This window comes from Sinohyriopsis cumingii, chromosome 16, assembly GCF_028554795.1.
Source record: "Sinohyriopsis cumingii isolate HCF-2022 chromosome 16, ASM2855479v2, whole genome shotgun sequence".
NCBI classification, from domain to species: Eukaryota; Metazoa; Mollusca; class Bivalvia; order Unionida; family Unionidae; genus Sinohyriopsis; species Sinohyriopsis cumingii.
Window position 1 is genome coordinate 34,882,670 of NC_142976.1, and position 16,258 is coordinate 34,898,927.

General features: G+C 35.2%; 1 protein-coding gene and 1 long non-coding RNA gene across 3 annotated transcripts in view; one reads left to right on the forward strand and one right to left on the reverse strand.

The window, feature by feature from the left end:
• Positions 1-1,298: 1,298 nt before the first annotated feature.
• Positions 1,299-6,377, reverse strand: LOC149780196 (uncharacterized). Its single transcript, XR_016414885.1, has 3 exons — positions 6,301-6,377; positions 3,206-3,240; positions 1,299-1,777 (listed from the first exon to the last, which is right to left on the reverse strand). It is a non-coding gene; the product is annotated as an uncharacterized LOC149780196 (long non-coding RNA).
• Positions 6,378-11,150: 4,773 nt separating this feature from the next.
• Positions 11,151-16,258, forward strand: part of LOC149780197 (caspase-3-like) — a 47,895-nt gene continuing 42,787 nt past the window's right edge. Inside the window, exons 1-2 of one of the 2 annotated variants that reach the window (XM_089936950.1) lie at positions 11,151-11,825; positions 13,065-13,118. In XM_089936950.1, coding sequence (XP_089793076.1) covers positions 11,495-11,825; positions 13,065-13,118 — 385 coding nt within the window. In that variant the 5' untranslated portion in view covers positions 11,151-11,494. Of the gene's footprint in view, positions 11,826-13,061; positions 13,119-16,258 lie in introns of both variants that reach the window. The other variant, XM_089936949.1, reaches the window with a different exon arrangement.

Here is a 16,258-nt window from a genome sequence, read left to right on the forward strand (position 1 = left end):
GAATTCACGATTCTCGTCGTTAAGCATTCAGTATGCAGACGAATACCATTCATCTACTAGCATTTGGTCTGAAAAATCAACAAACTGCCGGTGCCGTTGTTACTGGTTTTGTCCATAAGGATGTTGTGTCAATAAATGTGCTAATATATTGTTTATGTACTCCTCCATGATTTTGAAGGCAAGTTTTATGAAAACTTTGGCATCTAAAAACGACAACATACCTATATTTAACAATATTAATATGAAAGAGGATGTCGTGGGGTCCACATATATTTGATTAGGTAGGACATCACCCATACAAGTGCTTTCCAGTGTAGTTAGAATAGTAATGCATTGTTAATTGGTTCAATCATATAACGAGTGACTACAAAGTTTTATATCTGGTTGCAACTAAGTTCTCTTTTAAGTTATATATTTCATTGTATGTGTAATACAAGAGTACTCCAATTTCATGTGCACAAACAAAGTCCCCATTCCCTCCCCCACCCCACCCCCTGTGTTACAAGTTGACTGAATGGTCTTGGATCAAACATTTCCTTTTCGGACGCCATCTCCGGTTTCAATGTAAGAAATTGTCACGTGCAAGGAGAGTTAATTCATTTTAGTTTTTATTATGTGCTTTTGCTCTCTTACCAGCTTTTAAGAGTTCGGAAAGTAAATAAAAATATATAAATCTGAAGCACATTTTATCTTTCTCTGTGGCAAATAAAACACGTTCGTAACAGTAACACGAATTAGTGGACTGAACGCATTTGATAAGGAAGTTCTAGGGCTGTATCCTCAATATTGTGTGGTTTACGAAGGTGTCAATCGCACGAACCGTATGATTAGCAGTCATCCCGACACAGGGGATATATTGAGTCTGACGGGATGGAAGTGATCTTTCAATCACAAGATAATTACATTCTTCAAACTACTGGGAAAACAATTATTGTAAAAACTGGCTGCCCAGTCAGTGCCACAAGAAAGAGAATCGGTGTATTTAATGTTCAGATACGGTTAAAGATATTCTGAGTATTGTCTCAATACAAAACTAAGCAATGATCCTCTACGATCGGAATAAATATCGAAATGCTACTTTTTAGTGTCAATGATTGAAGCAGCCCCCAATGGTGAGTAGCTGATAAATAAAAGTAAAAGAAAATTTAACTAAAATCACTGAAGCATGAACTGTAGGTTTCAGAGAAGTAAGAGATGTACGAGTATAGCAAGATGCATCATGGGAGCTTGTTTCATTTTCTTTTTGCTAGGCAATGAAAAGGAACCATATGGTCTTAGGTTAAACGCAACACATTGAATATTGGTCACAGTGATCTATTATGTTGCAAGAATGTCATCCAATCATTGAGATTTATATATGTACCATTAAATATTCTTTTGAAACGAAACTTTCAACTCAGATGTCATCAAGGTCACTAAAGCGCTACATAGTCATGTGCTACTTATCAATCTTTACCGCCTCACTAAGTTTAGTCATTGTACATAGGAAAGTATGCGATAACCATGCAAGAATATATGTAGTAATAAGCAAAATGCAGAAATATGCCAACGCCGTATGGGTGTTTATGGTCCATTCTTGTAATGATGGGATAGTAACATCGATGTATAAAATCATCAGAGTGATTCCAGCATGAACAGTTCCTGAGAATGAACAGTTCCTGAGCATGAACAGTTACTGAGAATGAACAGTTCCTGAGAATGAACAATTCCTGAGAATGAACAGTTCCTGAGAATAAACAGTTCCTGATAATGAACAGTTCCTGAGAATGAACAGTTCCTGCGATGAAAAAAAACTTCACATATAAAACGTAAAGTGTGTAACATGTATATGGGTAATACTGACCGAATTTTGTGTTACGGTGATAGAACTCACCCGTACTGCATTTTGTCACCACGTTTCATGATATATGGTACACAAAATCTAAAAGGTCTTCCACAGAATTCAATTTAAATCCAAGTTAGAACACAATGATGATATACTCATGATTGGAATAGTCCTCTAAGTACAAAATTGTATCAGATTATAAATTGCACGCACATGCAATGAGTTACTTTAGTTTGCTCTGCAACTGGTGTAATTTGTACTTGGATTTTAAAAAATGCGTTTTACCAATGTTGTATCGATGTTGTGTTAACCATACAAATCTAATGGGTAACAATCATTGTTTTGTACATATGTCAGTTTTGTTTCTAAATAAATTGATCGACTAAAGTTTCTAACTTGTGTGGGAAAAGATTGTATTCATTAACATGAATATTTACAAATATTTGTATGATCTTGGACTTGTCTAATTTCACGAAACACTCAACTGAAGGCTATAGCTTTTCAGGCATTGTAGATCACGCTTAAATATGTACTGTTTTCGACTGTTTTGAACGTCAGGGTATGTTTAATTAATTTATAACTGTCAGTGTATGTTTTTGTTTAATTAATTGATAATTCGCATTAAGAGTTATAGACAAATAACATTTTTATTGGATCAATATTAAGCAGGGGTGGGCAAACTATGGCCCGCGGGCCGCATACGACCCGGCAGGGGCTTTCATGCGGCCCGCCAAGGGTTTTCATGCGGCCTAGGAACAAGTCATCATTCGCACTGACACTGTTTATGTTACTCTGTTTATCAAATAAATCTGCTTCTTTTGAAGTTTAAGTTTACGTTTTCAAATATTAACAACATATTAACAACTGAAAATTAATTATGATGTTATTTAGAAGAACCTAAAATTATTTTACTTAATGAACTATGCGGCCTGCGACAAGGTGTAAATTTGTGTATGTGGCACTTGCACTGGAACGTTTGCCCACCTCTGAATTACTGAACATTAGGGATTACCACATCGCAACGTGCGTAGAATGAATGCATGATTACATAAGAATTCAATATGTATCTTGTAACATATTGTACATATAATGAGCATGGTACAAAATGTATGCAAATTAATATTCTTAACGACATGTTTGAGGATAACATTTAGAAATAATAATTGCTTTACTCATATTTTGATAGTTAGCCTAAACTTTCAATAGCGACATTATGTAACTGACACTTATGGTATCATAAATCTTTAATAGCTTTCCGGTTAAATATAATCGTGAAATTGAAGCAAATTCCAGCGAATCAAACGGTGCAGTAAGACCATTTAAGGACAATGTTAGGAAATACTAAAGATCAGAAGGAAAGGACACAGACGAAATACTTACAAGACCCAATGACAACACATCACAAGAATCGGCGGCTAAAAGAGAATCAACAACAATACAATAAGATTTTACTTTAAGATCCTCTTTTCATATACGGAATAATTCAAACATTTCAAAACCTTATTTAATGTCTCTAACGATAAAATGCATCGTGCACGTGTCGCTCAATACATGCAATACTACATATATTTGGCTACTCGAATTGATATTGGAGCGGCCGACACTGGTACGCTTTCGTGATTCAATGTGGCGTTGTTTATTTTGTAAACTGTAGTTGCAATTACGTGCAGTGTGATAGGCTTATATATGCACGGCCTGTTCTAAGACTCGCTATTGCATGAATCAAACTGATAATGAAAATAGAACCAGAGATTTTTAAGACCTATCTTTACTTCATCGTAAAATCCTTCCTATAAGGCCTTTAAATTGTTCCGTTTTCTGAATGTTATAGTGTCTCAAGAACCTTGATTAGAAGGGTTTTGTCAAGCACTTACAATCTGCAGGGTTTTGACAAGGATGATGTGATGTACGATTTATTTTTTTAAATGCTGTTAGTCACTGACATTTAAATGAATGAAAATGGCACTTTGCTTTTTGTTCACCTATTTACTGAAACTACGTATATGCAAAATAACTTCTTGCCAAATTTTAAAGAATGTGTTTGACAAATAATCCACTAATTAATGATGAAGAGGCAATAACTAATCTCTCAAATATACATCAACATAATGATGAGGAAAATTAAGTATTTGATCTCTTCCATCGTCAAAATTTAACATGATCTTGTCCTTGTATGCATTATATTTACAAAAGTATTTGTCTTTCCAAATTATAATTGATACTTGAAAGTTGTTTTATTGAGCTGGACAAGCAAAACTTTGCGTTCAAATACCTAAAGCTATATACAATGTGTCCGATTGGGCAAGTGTTTTCACACGTATAATTATTGACAGTGAAGTAGAACCTACTTTAAGCATCCACTAATCAGAATGGAAAATTAAGTCTCAAAGCTAACGAACAGCCACGCTTGAAGATATTAAGGGAAGCGCAAATACACTGAAGAAAGTTTAATTGCACTTTTTAATTTTCTATGAGATATATAGGCAGTGCTGAGATATGTTCAAGCATTAGCATTAGTTTTCGATTTGCAGGAGCCAAATCAGAACAAGACCCAGTTTCACTGTTGCTGTCTATATTGCAGATTCTGATGCAGACAATTAACATGAAAGAAAAAAAAGTAATAGTATGAAATCTATTTTTGTTATCATTTTATTATTTTATCATATCTGGTCTTAAATATAACTATATATACATTGGGTTTGTAAACTCTGTAACATTTGTAAGCAAAACTAAATGAAAATAAATTGTAGCGACGAAATGATATTTTATACGTAATTTTCTTTGTCTGTGGATGATTCTTGAACAGATTTTAATGCCATTAATAGTAAACAAACTTTGCATGCAAGACATATCAAAAAGACTACAAATGTGCCGCTTGATCACGGCAAACAAGTAAAGAAAGCGTGTCACGTTCCTAATTTGATGTTCTGAAAACTGTGTGCAATTTAGTGAATAAAATATATGTTACCCCATTGATTACTTTAGGAAAAACTAAATATCATCTTGATTACTTTGCTGTGGGGCCATCCACTTATAGAGCTTCATTAAGTATTGTTTTTAACAAAGGCAACTAAAATAGACAAATGTAATTTATTATATGTTTCATGCTTATATCAATGATCGTTTTACACTTCAAGAATTATTACACTGCTTTATTCATATCCTAAACTTTTTAAACTTTTTGAAAGATAGGTGGACCATTTACGCTTAGTAGTCATGCTTTTATATCTATATAAGGTATAATGGGTATAATCTGATTTTAGACGCTATAACAACACTTAAACTTTTATTTAGTTTAGAACGTTAGAGTTTGCGAAATCGATCGGGCACGTTTATTGTAGATTTTGACTTTTTGTCAGTAGGGGGCGTTTGCGTTTCGCAATCACAAAGGAAATGTTTTGAATAGTTTGTTAACGTTTCAGGAGCTTGTTGGAATGTTAATTCATGACGCTACATGACAACGTTGTAGCAACACTCTAGCAAATTCACTAAAGTATGTTGCCACAACGTATTAAAACAACGTTGCTATAACTATGAAACAACATTGATCCAACGTTGAATTATAGCTTGGATGGGTTCATGTATGTATAACATTTCCATTGGGCTTCTTCCCATAGAGCAGGTGCTAAGAAAATCACTACAAACGTTTGCCCAGGACCTTCAAAGAAAAAATGGTTTATATGGATAGAGGCTGCACATATGTAATGCTGATGCCGATGCTGATTGAACTACAACAGTTCTCCAATTATTAGTGGAAAAAAGTAATAACGGATCTAGTTGAGATGTACATATATATATATATATATATATATATATATATATATATATATATATATATATATATATATATATATATATATATATATATATGATCAAGGCAACGCATCAGATAATAATGTTTTCGCAAAACGATACTAGATGGAAATTACATGGAGACTGTACAAATTTCTATTATACGGGCTTCCGAAATCCTCGGAAGTTTCCTTGTAGTTACATGTTTCGTTATCAGAGATTATACTATACTGCCTTAATTGGCCGTGCTTGGACGGGAATAAATATAGATGAGAAAAAAAAATGAGATGAGAGAGTTTAAAAGAAACTTTAAAGATAAAAATATAAAAGGTGAGGTGCCGCCGCGAGTTTCGAACTCGTGACGTCTTGCTTGGCTGCTGGTACAGAAAGACAAATGTTGATTTATATATAATATAACATGTTTTCTAGAAAATGGATCCAACCACTCATCCATCCATGTCAGTTTATATATATATATATATATATATATATATATATATATATATATATATATATATATATATATGTATTTTACGACATGGTTTGTATCATAACCTTTTTCTCATATCTTTAAATGATAAGGGATTACTCATAAGTTAAGAAATGTCCTTGCCTATGTTCAGAGAGAGAGAGAGAGAGAGAGAGAGAGAAAGAGAATTCAGACTCTCTAACAAGGGTGTCACCAATAACCGTGAAGATACGACTACATCTTTGGGGAATGAGGTACGGAACCGCTGTAAGGAAAAGACAGAGCTGTTCTGACTGGAGCAACGAATTCTTTATTGATATAGATAGATATGTATATATAATGCTAAATTCTAAAGATACATTTATAAAGTCTTTATATTTAAAATACATAAAAATACATATAAACTTACACTTACCCATCGTGCTTACCAACTTCTTTGTATATATTGATTGGTAACATTTAGAATGTAATATAGATATTTAAATCTCAATTAACTTTATGATATCCAACGAGTATAAAATTCAATAGTTGCGAATAATGCAATGATCATTTTGAAGAAATGTATCGTGCTAAAATAGGATACTAATTTGGAATAGGTTACTAAACATTACTCAATATTACTTAAAGAGTCTTTTATTTGCAAATTAAATCTAAACATGAAGTTGGTAGCGAATTCTTCTTTTCCAATAATACATACCACAAATACAATTAAACATTCCATTATATTATAATATAAAATATAAGAACTCACAAAAATGTTGGAAAATATGAACTTTACCGTGAAAGTCTCAAATATTAAAAAGTACACATTCTTTAAAGAAGTTTGCGAACGCAGACAATTCTTACCTGTAAGGAAAAGACAGTGCTGTTCTGACTGGAGCAACGAATTAATTCTTCGTAAGCCTGATTCGCTATTTATACAGTTTTTCGTTTGCTCAATGTTAGTGAGAACATGCCCTTTGAACTTTTCCATGGATATCGTGTGTACCATCTGCGCAACGTTTCCAATATTGATATGTTAATAATTTGCATGTTCTGCAGCTTCCCTCCAAATCTAAATTGATGACATTTAGATACTAGCGAAATGTATTTTGTGCTGACAATTGTTGACATTTAGTTACGAGCAAAATGTACTTTGTGCTGATAAATGTTGACATTTAGTTACGAGCGAAATGTATTGTATATTTTGTGCTGACAATTTGCTGATATTTAGTTACGAGCGAAATGTATTGTATTATTGTATGGGTTTCTTCACCTGTTTGTAAAGTGCGATCTTTATAAAATAGCGTACAGTTATATTTCACAGATATAAAATTTTTATCTCCATATATTTTAGTGGAAAATTATTTTCAATATAAAGTAATGAAAAATTACTTTTAATACAATTTAGAATAAATTTAAATCGTAATACTTTTGCTTAAAGTTCTGTCCTAATATATATATATATATATATATATATATATATATATATATATATATATATATATATATATATATATATATATATATATATATATATATATCTGTGTGTGTGTGTGTGTGTCCTTCAATCGGTCTATAAATCTTCCATTTAGTTTATTTGAACATCGTTACCTTGATAATTATGGTGGACGTGAAACACGCCACGTAGCTATGTGTCTTCTACATGATCTCAGATGAATCCATTAAGTTTCTTGGAACTGGATTGCGAACACCTGTTTAGGGTACACGTGCCCTAGTTTAATTTAATCTATAAACATTATATACACTGTTACTGATAATTCGATCCTAATACTGTGATTTCCGTAATTATTTCAAGATTGATTAAAACCAAATAATTTTTTCCAGTTTCTCAAGATTCCTTTACGTTAATGACTAGGTGTTGCATTGAATGTCAGAACTGTACACTTGACATTGAATAAATACACAATAAAGTTCAGATTTTATTTTAAAAAGAAAACCAATTTAATAGATAATTGGAAAGGGAGGAGGGGGCAAAAGGAATATATAGTAGCTTTTCTATTTTGACTTTGAAAAAAGCTTCTCTTACTCAACATAAATGACTGACTTATTCCACTTTGGTTTCAGGAGCCATGTATTTATCGTTATATCCATTTTGACAGTCAGAAATATCAGAAATAAAGTAGGTATCAGCCTTTCTGAAAGCTACCCTCAGAACCTGGTTATATCTAAAGTCAGGTTATTCTAAATGTTTTCAACATTCAGACCAATAACACTGTAAAATACCATATATCGGGAACAGTCATGGATCACATAGTACACACAACGATGAACTATCATATGTTTAAACAGAACTCGCAAACTGGCAAACCAAAACGATTAAAAAAATTCGAAAATGAAAACTGTTTCATTCTACTCTGCCAATTACTTACATTTCATGATGACCAAAAACTCTATAATGATGAATTCATGTCCCAGTTGTGGAGGATACTAATTTTGTATGGATTATTGTTTACCTTAATCTAACTGTTCTTCATAATAAACTCTTCAGAGACAAAAGGCAAAAAGGTCTTTCTACGATTATAGAGATATTTATTAAGATCTAAACTTGATTATGACCCGACTGTACAATCGTACCTACAAGTTCTGGATCCGAGACATAATCAGGAACTTGAAGTATTTAGAAGTTCCCCTTCAGAAGGCCTCTACATGCCCGGCCCTAGGGCAAGGCGAACGAGGCAACGGCCTTGGGCCCGCGCTTTCAGGAAATCAACTCCGCGATGTATTTTTTTTTCCTTAGAGTCTCCGCTCAACGCTTTTGCTGCCTTGGACACCGCATGCTGCCTTGAGCCCCGCATTCTGCCTTGGGCCCAGCACGTCCTAGGGCCGGGCCTGGGCCTCTATGTTAAAGTAAATAAACCATCACTTTGTTTCAGGTGAACGGACTTTGTTATTGAGCTAACTAATCATGTAATGTCGTTTTTAGGTCAAAATACTAAACTGTGTATGATGTCGTCTTTAGGTCCAAATAAAACCATACGTGTTCAAAAATCAGATTGTTCGGATGTGAGATTTTTTTCCTACTTACCTAGAAGCAGCAAAATATCAATCTTGCAGGTACTGCAAAAGTATGCATTCATACATCATCCCATTGATTATCAAACCCCAAAATAATACTTGATATTTTCCCATTCAAAAAGTACTCAGCAAAATACTCCACTTAGAGGAAAATGAGAGTATCGTGTTGTAGTTAAAAAATTTTACACAAAGCCTGTCGAAAGATCCAGACTAGGATGGAGCTATCCTTGCATCATCCTTCGGCACCATCTCCAGCCGGTTATCAAATAAAGCCTCCATTTTACCTGAGAAATGACAGCCATGCTAAAATATCTGGTTTTCATTGAAACGTTTCAAAAACATGCTAAATCATGTTTTCTAAATTCCCGTTCTAAAAACCTTGATTTGGACATACCTTTAGTATCCCATATCATACACAGATGGGATTTGCTCACGTAATCTGGAAACATTATTCTGTAACGTTGACTACCTAATAACCTTGGTATAAATGGTAAGGAGGGTGTATATAAGTTGCCGAAACTGCCCTGCAGTCACCCATTTCTGAATGGAACATTCCAAATTCTGATATCAAACATTGTATGTATGTGTGTGTGTGTGTGTGTGTGTGTGTGTGTGTGTATGACTCATGCATGGCTTCTGAAGGGTGAATCTGAACCAGAGTGCACACCCTGCCAGTGTCAACATATAGTAGAAGACATTCTTGCCGAGTGTACTGGCTTACAGCCAATGGGACAAGACTTTTCCCTTTTTAGATTTTAATTTCTTTTTCTGTAAACTCAGTTAAAGAACTATATGATGATGCACGACGGCGAAAATTTTAGATTGCTTGAAGGAATGTATATATACATATGTGATCTTGTACTTTATGGACCCTTTTACAGCTCTGTAAATATCATTACCTTGTACATATTTGTTTATTTTTTTCTCTCCTTTTTTGCACTTCTTTAAATTTATATTTTAGCACTTTCTGTTTTATCGACACCAAGTAGCTATTATTGTGCTAACTTGCCTTTTAACCATTAGGCACACATACTTTCATTTAATATATGCTGATACTTCTCAATTCTTCAACGATTTTTTCTCCAACTCACATACGAAATTTAGCGGTAATCTCTCCTCTCTTTCTCTCTCTCTCTCTCTCTGAGCAAAAAAACATGATGCCAATTTGTATACAAAATATTTAAATTGAAAGGAAATATATATTGCCAATTAAGAAAGTCTAGTTAGAGGGTAGAGATATTGCATTAGTATTTGATAAGAAAAAATGAAGACGAAAATAATAATAATAATAATAATAATACAACACTTTCCATTTGCACAGGGGTGCCCTCAGAATTATTTGGGTGTGTAGGGCACATGTACTTGTCACCTATTAAGTTTAACATTTGAAGTCATAACGTGTTTAGAGGTGAAATCTGGGATACCTACGTGCGGGCGCACATGGTTCGACATCAACATAATTGCTTGAATCCATAAAATTAATTTCGGCATTAATGTCATTAAGGTAGCATGTGCATCAGCTACAATGCAAGATCATTAGATGTGAGTTTTGTAAGATCCAAAACTCCTCATCGTCCTTGTAGTTGCTGCTACTATAATGTTTCAAACTTTTTATCATGTAACAAAATAAAGCAAGGTGGAACAATCAGGGGATCTGAGAAGGTTGTTATTGTGATGTGCTATAGTCTTTAGCTGTATAGTAGATGAAAACAATAGTGAAAGTTTTCTAAAAGGAATTATTCATAATTGTACTTAAAAACAAGTGTCCACTCTATGGAGGTGTCACATAATAATAATAATAATAATAATAATAATAACAACAACAACAACAACAGTGGCAAATATAATAATAAGAAATATAATTTATTCTCAGCAGACTGTTCGACGAAACTAATCATACCATGCAGTGTCGAGATATACGATATCTTAGTTCATGAAAAATGTGCAAAACAGTGTTGTTCGGGTTGAAGTGAAATACTAATCTTTCCCTTGGTGGACCTCTTTCAATGAGCTAATCTTTCTCTTTGATGAGCTCATTCAATGGTGACCTGAATTGAAATACAATGTAGTTAGGACACAGTATGTGAAATATGAAACAAAGGGGGTTTTGTAAATGAAAATATAAATTGACGCCATTGATTTGGCTAAGACCTCCACTTCAAAGAACATGTATTTACACGTTTTGCTTATTTGAGACAGGACAAACTATCGAATCATTGCGGCTTTTAAACGCACTGACTCAAGAAGTTCGACAACTGCGCATTGAGATATGCAATTTCAATTCAAACAATTCAAGTACGGGTAGGTACATGTCCGTGTATCGTACAGCGTGAAAAGCGACAGGAAGTAAATTACTGAAACAGGGTGTATTGAGGTCAACGTTCTGGAATATGGCGTCAATACCGCGAGAGATCATCCAAAAACATAACAAACTGCTGGTAGACCTTTGCGATTACATAAACATCAACGATCCGGGGTACACAAATTTCATTACTGCCCTAAGAAATGCCGACCTGCCGCCTGGGCGACTATCTCGCGTTGAGAACGAGCCAGCGAAGTTGTTTCAGTTGATGCAGCAGAAAGGAAAGTTGAAGGTAGGGGACTACAGCGTACTGGAGGAAGCACTCGATATTAGTGGCTATAAAGAAGCATTGGACCTTGTTAAGAAATTAGGATCCGAAATAACACAACAAATGAAAGGGAAAGGTCCTACTACAAGCGGTAGGTGTCCTTAATAGCATTGTTCATATGCTCTCTCTCTCTCTCTCTCTCTCTCTCTCTCTCTCTCTCTCTCATTATTGCAAGCAATTATTATAACTTCAGCCTTGGACCAGGTTTGAAGTTTCAAGTACAGGTTCAACGACATTTCCGAAGCAGACCTTTATAAATATCCAGCCTACCTACCTACTTACATACATATCAACACATATATATACACTGAGGCAGACAGGCCGTCATATGCATACCTTAAAATATATGCAGTTACTGTGCTATCAACAACGCATTTGATGCACATTCACAGCACAGGCTGCGATAATACAGCAGGCTTTCATCAGTTCACTGTTTCTCGGTGGAGCAAATTGACGTCTCGAACAGTGGTTAGTGCTTTATCCACTAATTTGCTTATTTATCTGTCAATAATAGGCATTTTGAAAAGGTTGTGCTAATTGATACATAGTTTTTTTTAACACGTGATGGAAATTTTATAAAAATTGGAATAAATAATATTAAGATTATACAACATTGTTGGTTTATTGTAAAATTCTACATGGGAGTTTCTCAAAGCTTCTGTTAGACTGCTTGTCCAAAATTAGTACATGCTTGTCACATGCGATCCGGCAAGGATACATCAAACTTAGCAAAGCGATTGATTGGTCTGCAAGGCGATTGATTGGGCAGCAGTGTACACAGACTGTTACCAAACTTAGCAAGGCGATTGATTGGTCTGCAAGGCGATTGATTGGGCAGCAGTGTACACTAGACTGTTACCAAACTTAGCAAGGCGATTGACTGGTCAGCAAGGCGATTGATTGGGCTGCAGTGTACACTAGACTGTTACCAAACTTAGCAAGGCGATTGATTGGTCAGCAAGGCGATTGATTGGGCAGCAGTGTACACTAGACTGTTACCAAACTTAACAGTTTGATTGGTCAGCAGTGTATCATACTTATTTTGCAACATTTGATAGGTCCGAGTTTCCTATGCCTTGTATTTCTTGTGATATTCGACAAGGCTCTTTAATTCCTCTGACTTTAAAGTGTCAAATTCAGTTTTAAGCACAGAGCAAAAAGAGCTTAATTACAATTAAGAAATATGTACATAACCATGTAGATATGTTTACATTAACTGCAGTGTACGTATCCCAGCTGAACCTCTCATTTTGGAAGATCATGTTGTTGAAATTCTCAAAGAGCCAAACATCGATTGTATTTTTGCTTATTATTATTATTATTATAGCAGCAGAGGACACCCCACAGGAACGTGACGAACCTTCTAACAAACGAATAAAAACTGGTGAGTGTTATATTTAGGACAAATTTGATCTAATTTATCGAGAAAAACTTAGAGGTAACAATAACAATATAACCGCAATAAGAAAAGAAAAAGTCAAATTGAAAGTAGCCCTTTTAATGCCAAGGGATATACCTTTTCTATTGCTATTTTCTTCTTATTATTTATATTTCTTAAAGTTAAATCCAGAAACATTTAGTTTCCCATTTACTCTCTATCACATTACCTTCCACGTGTGTGTATGTGTGTGTGTGTGTGTGTGTGTGTGTGTGTGCTAAACAATGTTATTACAGGTTCTGTGTTTATCAAAAATTTGTATTCGTTTGCGAACATAATCTTTACATCTTTTATAAGCCTGTTTACAGTAAAACTTTTACTTTCTGACGATTGTACAAAAGGTTCACAACTTATACTATGCATTCTAGACAGCTCGGGTGTTTTATTTATTTATTTATTTATTTATTTATTTATTTATTTATTTATTTATTTTTTCGGAGGAGGAAACCAATAAGCCTTAGAAAAATTAGCGAAGCGAGGGTGTTACGAACGCGAAATTCAGGACATAAGTCTGTTATATCCTATGTAGGACTGATTATTTATATCTAGAAATAGTATCGATTATCGATGTTATATCCCATGTAGGGCTGATTATATATACCTAGGAATACTATCGATTATGGGTGTTATGTCATATATAGGGCTGGTTATATATACCTAGGAATAATATCGATTATCCGTGTTATGTCCAATGTAGGGCTGGTTATATATACCTAAAAACAGTGTCGATAATTGATAGTGAGCTCTGGAAAAATATTCTATTTTATCGTTTCAAAAGTGCATACAACAATTATATCTAATAGGAGATGAGTGGGTGTTGAAAATGGCATGAATAAGGCAATACTCGTTCATATATCATGTGCATGATATCAAAGGAGCTTGGATTTGATAACCAAAACAATACTTTTCCCGTTGAAATCTTGAAATATTTTCTCCTTCTAATGCTGGACTATAATTATCGACTGGTAAGAAAATGACGAATGCAGGGACACCACATTTAGTAATCCGTGGCAGATCAGAAAGTCAGACAGTCTTCATTTACACGTGTTTCCACTCGCACCTACAAGTGCAGTTTACAATCATCATCAATTATATAAGTTTCATTCATTTTCTTTCCTGTAAGATGTCACAGTAAATATGATACGTTTTCGAACAGGCGGCAAAAATATACAGCAATTAAGCAAAAAATTAGGACTATATGGAATGCCCTGTTCTCACTGATGGAAAGCAGAGTTATATTTATATTCACGTGACCATATCGCCCTGTTCCGTCAGATATGATGACCTGAAGAAAAGATATTGCATGTATTGTATAATATTTAAATGAAAAAAAGAACAAAAACTAAAATGACCGTCTCTAACGAAACTTATATGATTAAGTTGAAGTGAGCAATTGACAAAGAATCATTCCAGTGAGGGTAATTATTTTTTCACAAATCGTCGATTACATCTTTTTTCGATAATTAATCGGTTATAGGTCCTTTATCGATCGATTATCAATTAAATCCGTAATATTGTTGACGAAAACAGTTTCAGTGTTCGTGGCTTTGCCTACCAACCCGTTCACGTCTCTACAGTTGTGTTTCTTTAAAACAAATTCGAATGTGTTAGAAACCCTGGTTATGATGAAACAAATGGTTTCATATTTATAATCAGCTGAACCCACTAAGATGTCTTATTATGTCAGGTCAGGTATGGTTTTGCCACCGTAAGTAACTGTTGACGGTACTACATGGAAAGTTTTTTATGATGGACCAGCCGGCCAAGCATATATTTTTATCCCCCGTATGTGAAGGCAGATTGCAAGCTGTGTGGACGGCACAGAGATTAATTCAAGAGCAGTAGGAATAGATGGCCATCCACTGCATCCGGACTTGTTTCCAGACGTTTCGACATTATCATGCAACTGGATTCGGAGTAGAGAGTGAGAGCGACTCTTCGTTTTCCCTCCCTTAAATCCAACTAGTACGCAAGTCATGACAGTACTCCACTCCTCCACTAGATACCTGAATGCTGTGGCGATGGGCAAGCAACAAAAAGCAGGTGTGGATACACTGGAAGCTGTTGCTGCCGACGTGTACAAATGCAGCTCGGGGCATATGGTCGCCTTTCACTGAACAGAAGCAGCTGTAGAACGCTGCATCCCCTGGGAGACTGAACAGCCCTTTTAAGGACCACACTGCTCACCACCTTAGCATGAGGATGGGGCTAGAAAAGGTGGCTGAAACATTCCCTGCCTCACCTTACCCTACTCAGCATACCGCCGCTGATCCCACCTTTTGCGGTCGAAAACCTATCAAGAAGACAAAGGTGACTCAGCTCAACACTGGAGACGGGAACGTATGCACACTCATCGACAGTACCTAAGAAGATAGACCAGAGAAACATCCAACTATCCGGTTTGAATTGACATCGCCTAGCTGAGGAAGGAAAACTCGGCGAAGTTGTAGACTAGTATACCTTCTGAAACGACCGAATTACAGAAGAGAGAGTGAAGCTGGTGATATTTTTGCCATCAAATTATAGCTTGTTAGCAAGATCACTAACCTCCCAAATTGGCGTGAATGACAAACTGATGCAAATGAAATCACCACTGACTATAAAACGACATGCATCTATTATCAGCTTATATGCACTCATCATGACGAACCCAGATAAGATCAAGGACAAATTTTATGAAAACCTGGATTAACTTGTTGCATAAATAGTAAAGGCCAACAAGAGCATCATCATCGGTGATTTTAATGCGAGTGTTGGAATAAATTACCAGGCAGGGCCAGGTGTCAAATACAAAAAAAGAACAGGCTCTTCCTGCTGCGTAAATTCGTTGAATACAACCTACTAATCACGAACACCAACACCATCTTCTACCTGTCAAAAGGCCGCAAGACGTATCGGATGCACGCACGGTCGAATCAATGACATCTTATGGGCAAATCATCGTTAGGATAAGAGATAGGCAGGATGTGCATGTGGCGTAGGCCCTTAAAAGGACACAATGCTGGACTGAACACAGGCTCTTAATCTCCAAGCTCAGTAACTAGATTCAGTGTAGCAGGAGACCAAAAGTTAAACGAGCGCCCAAA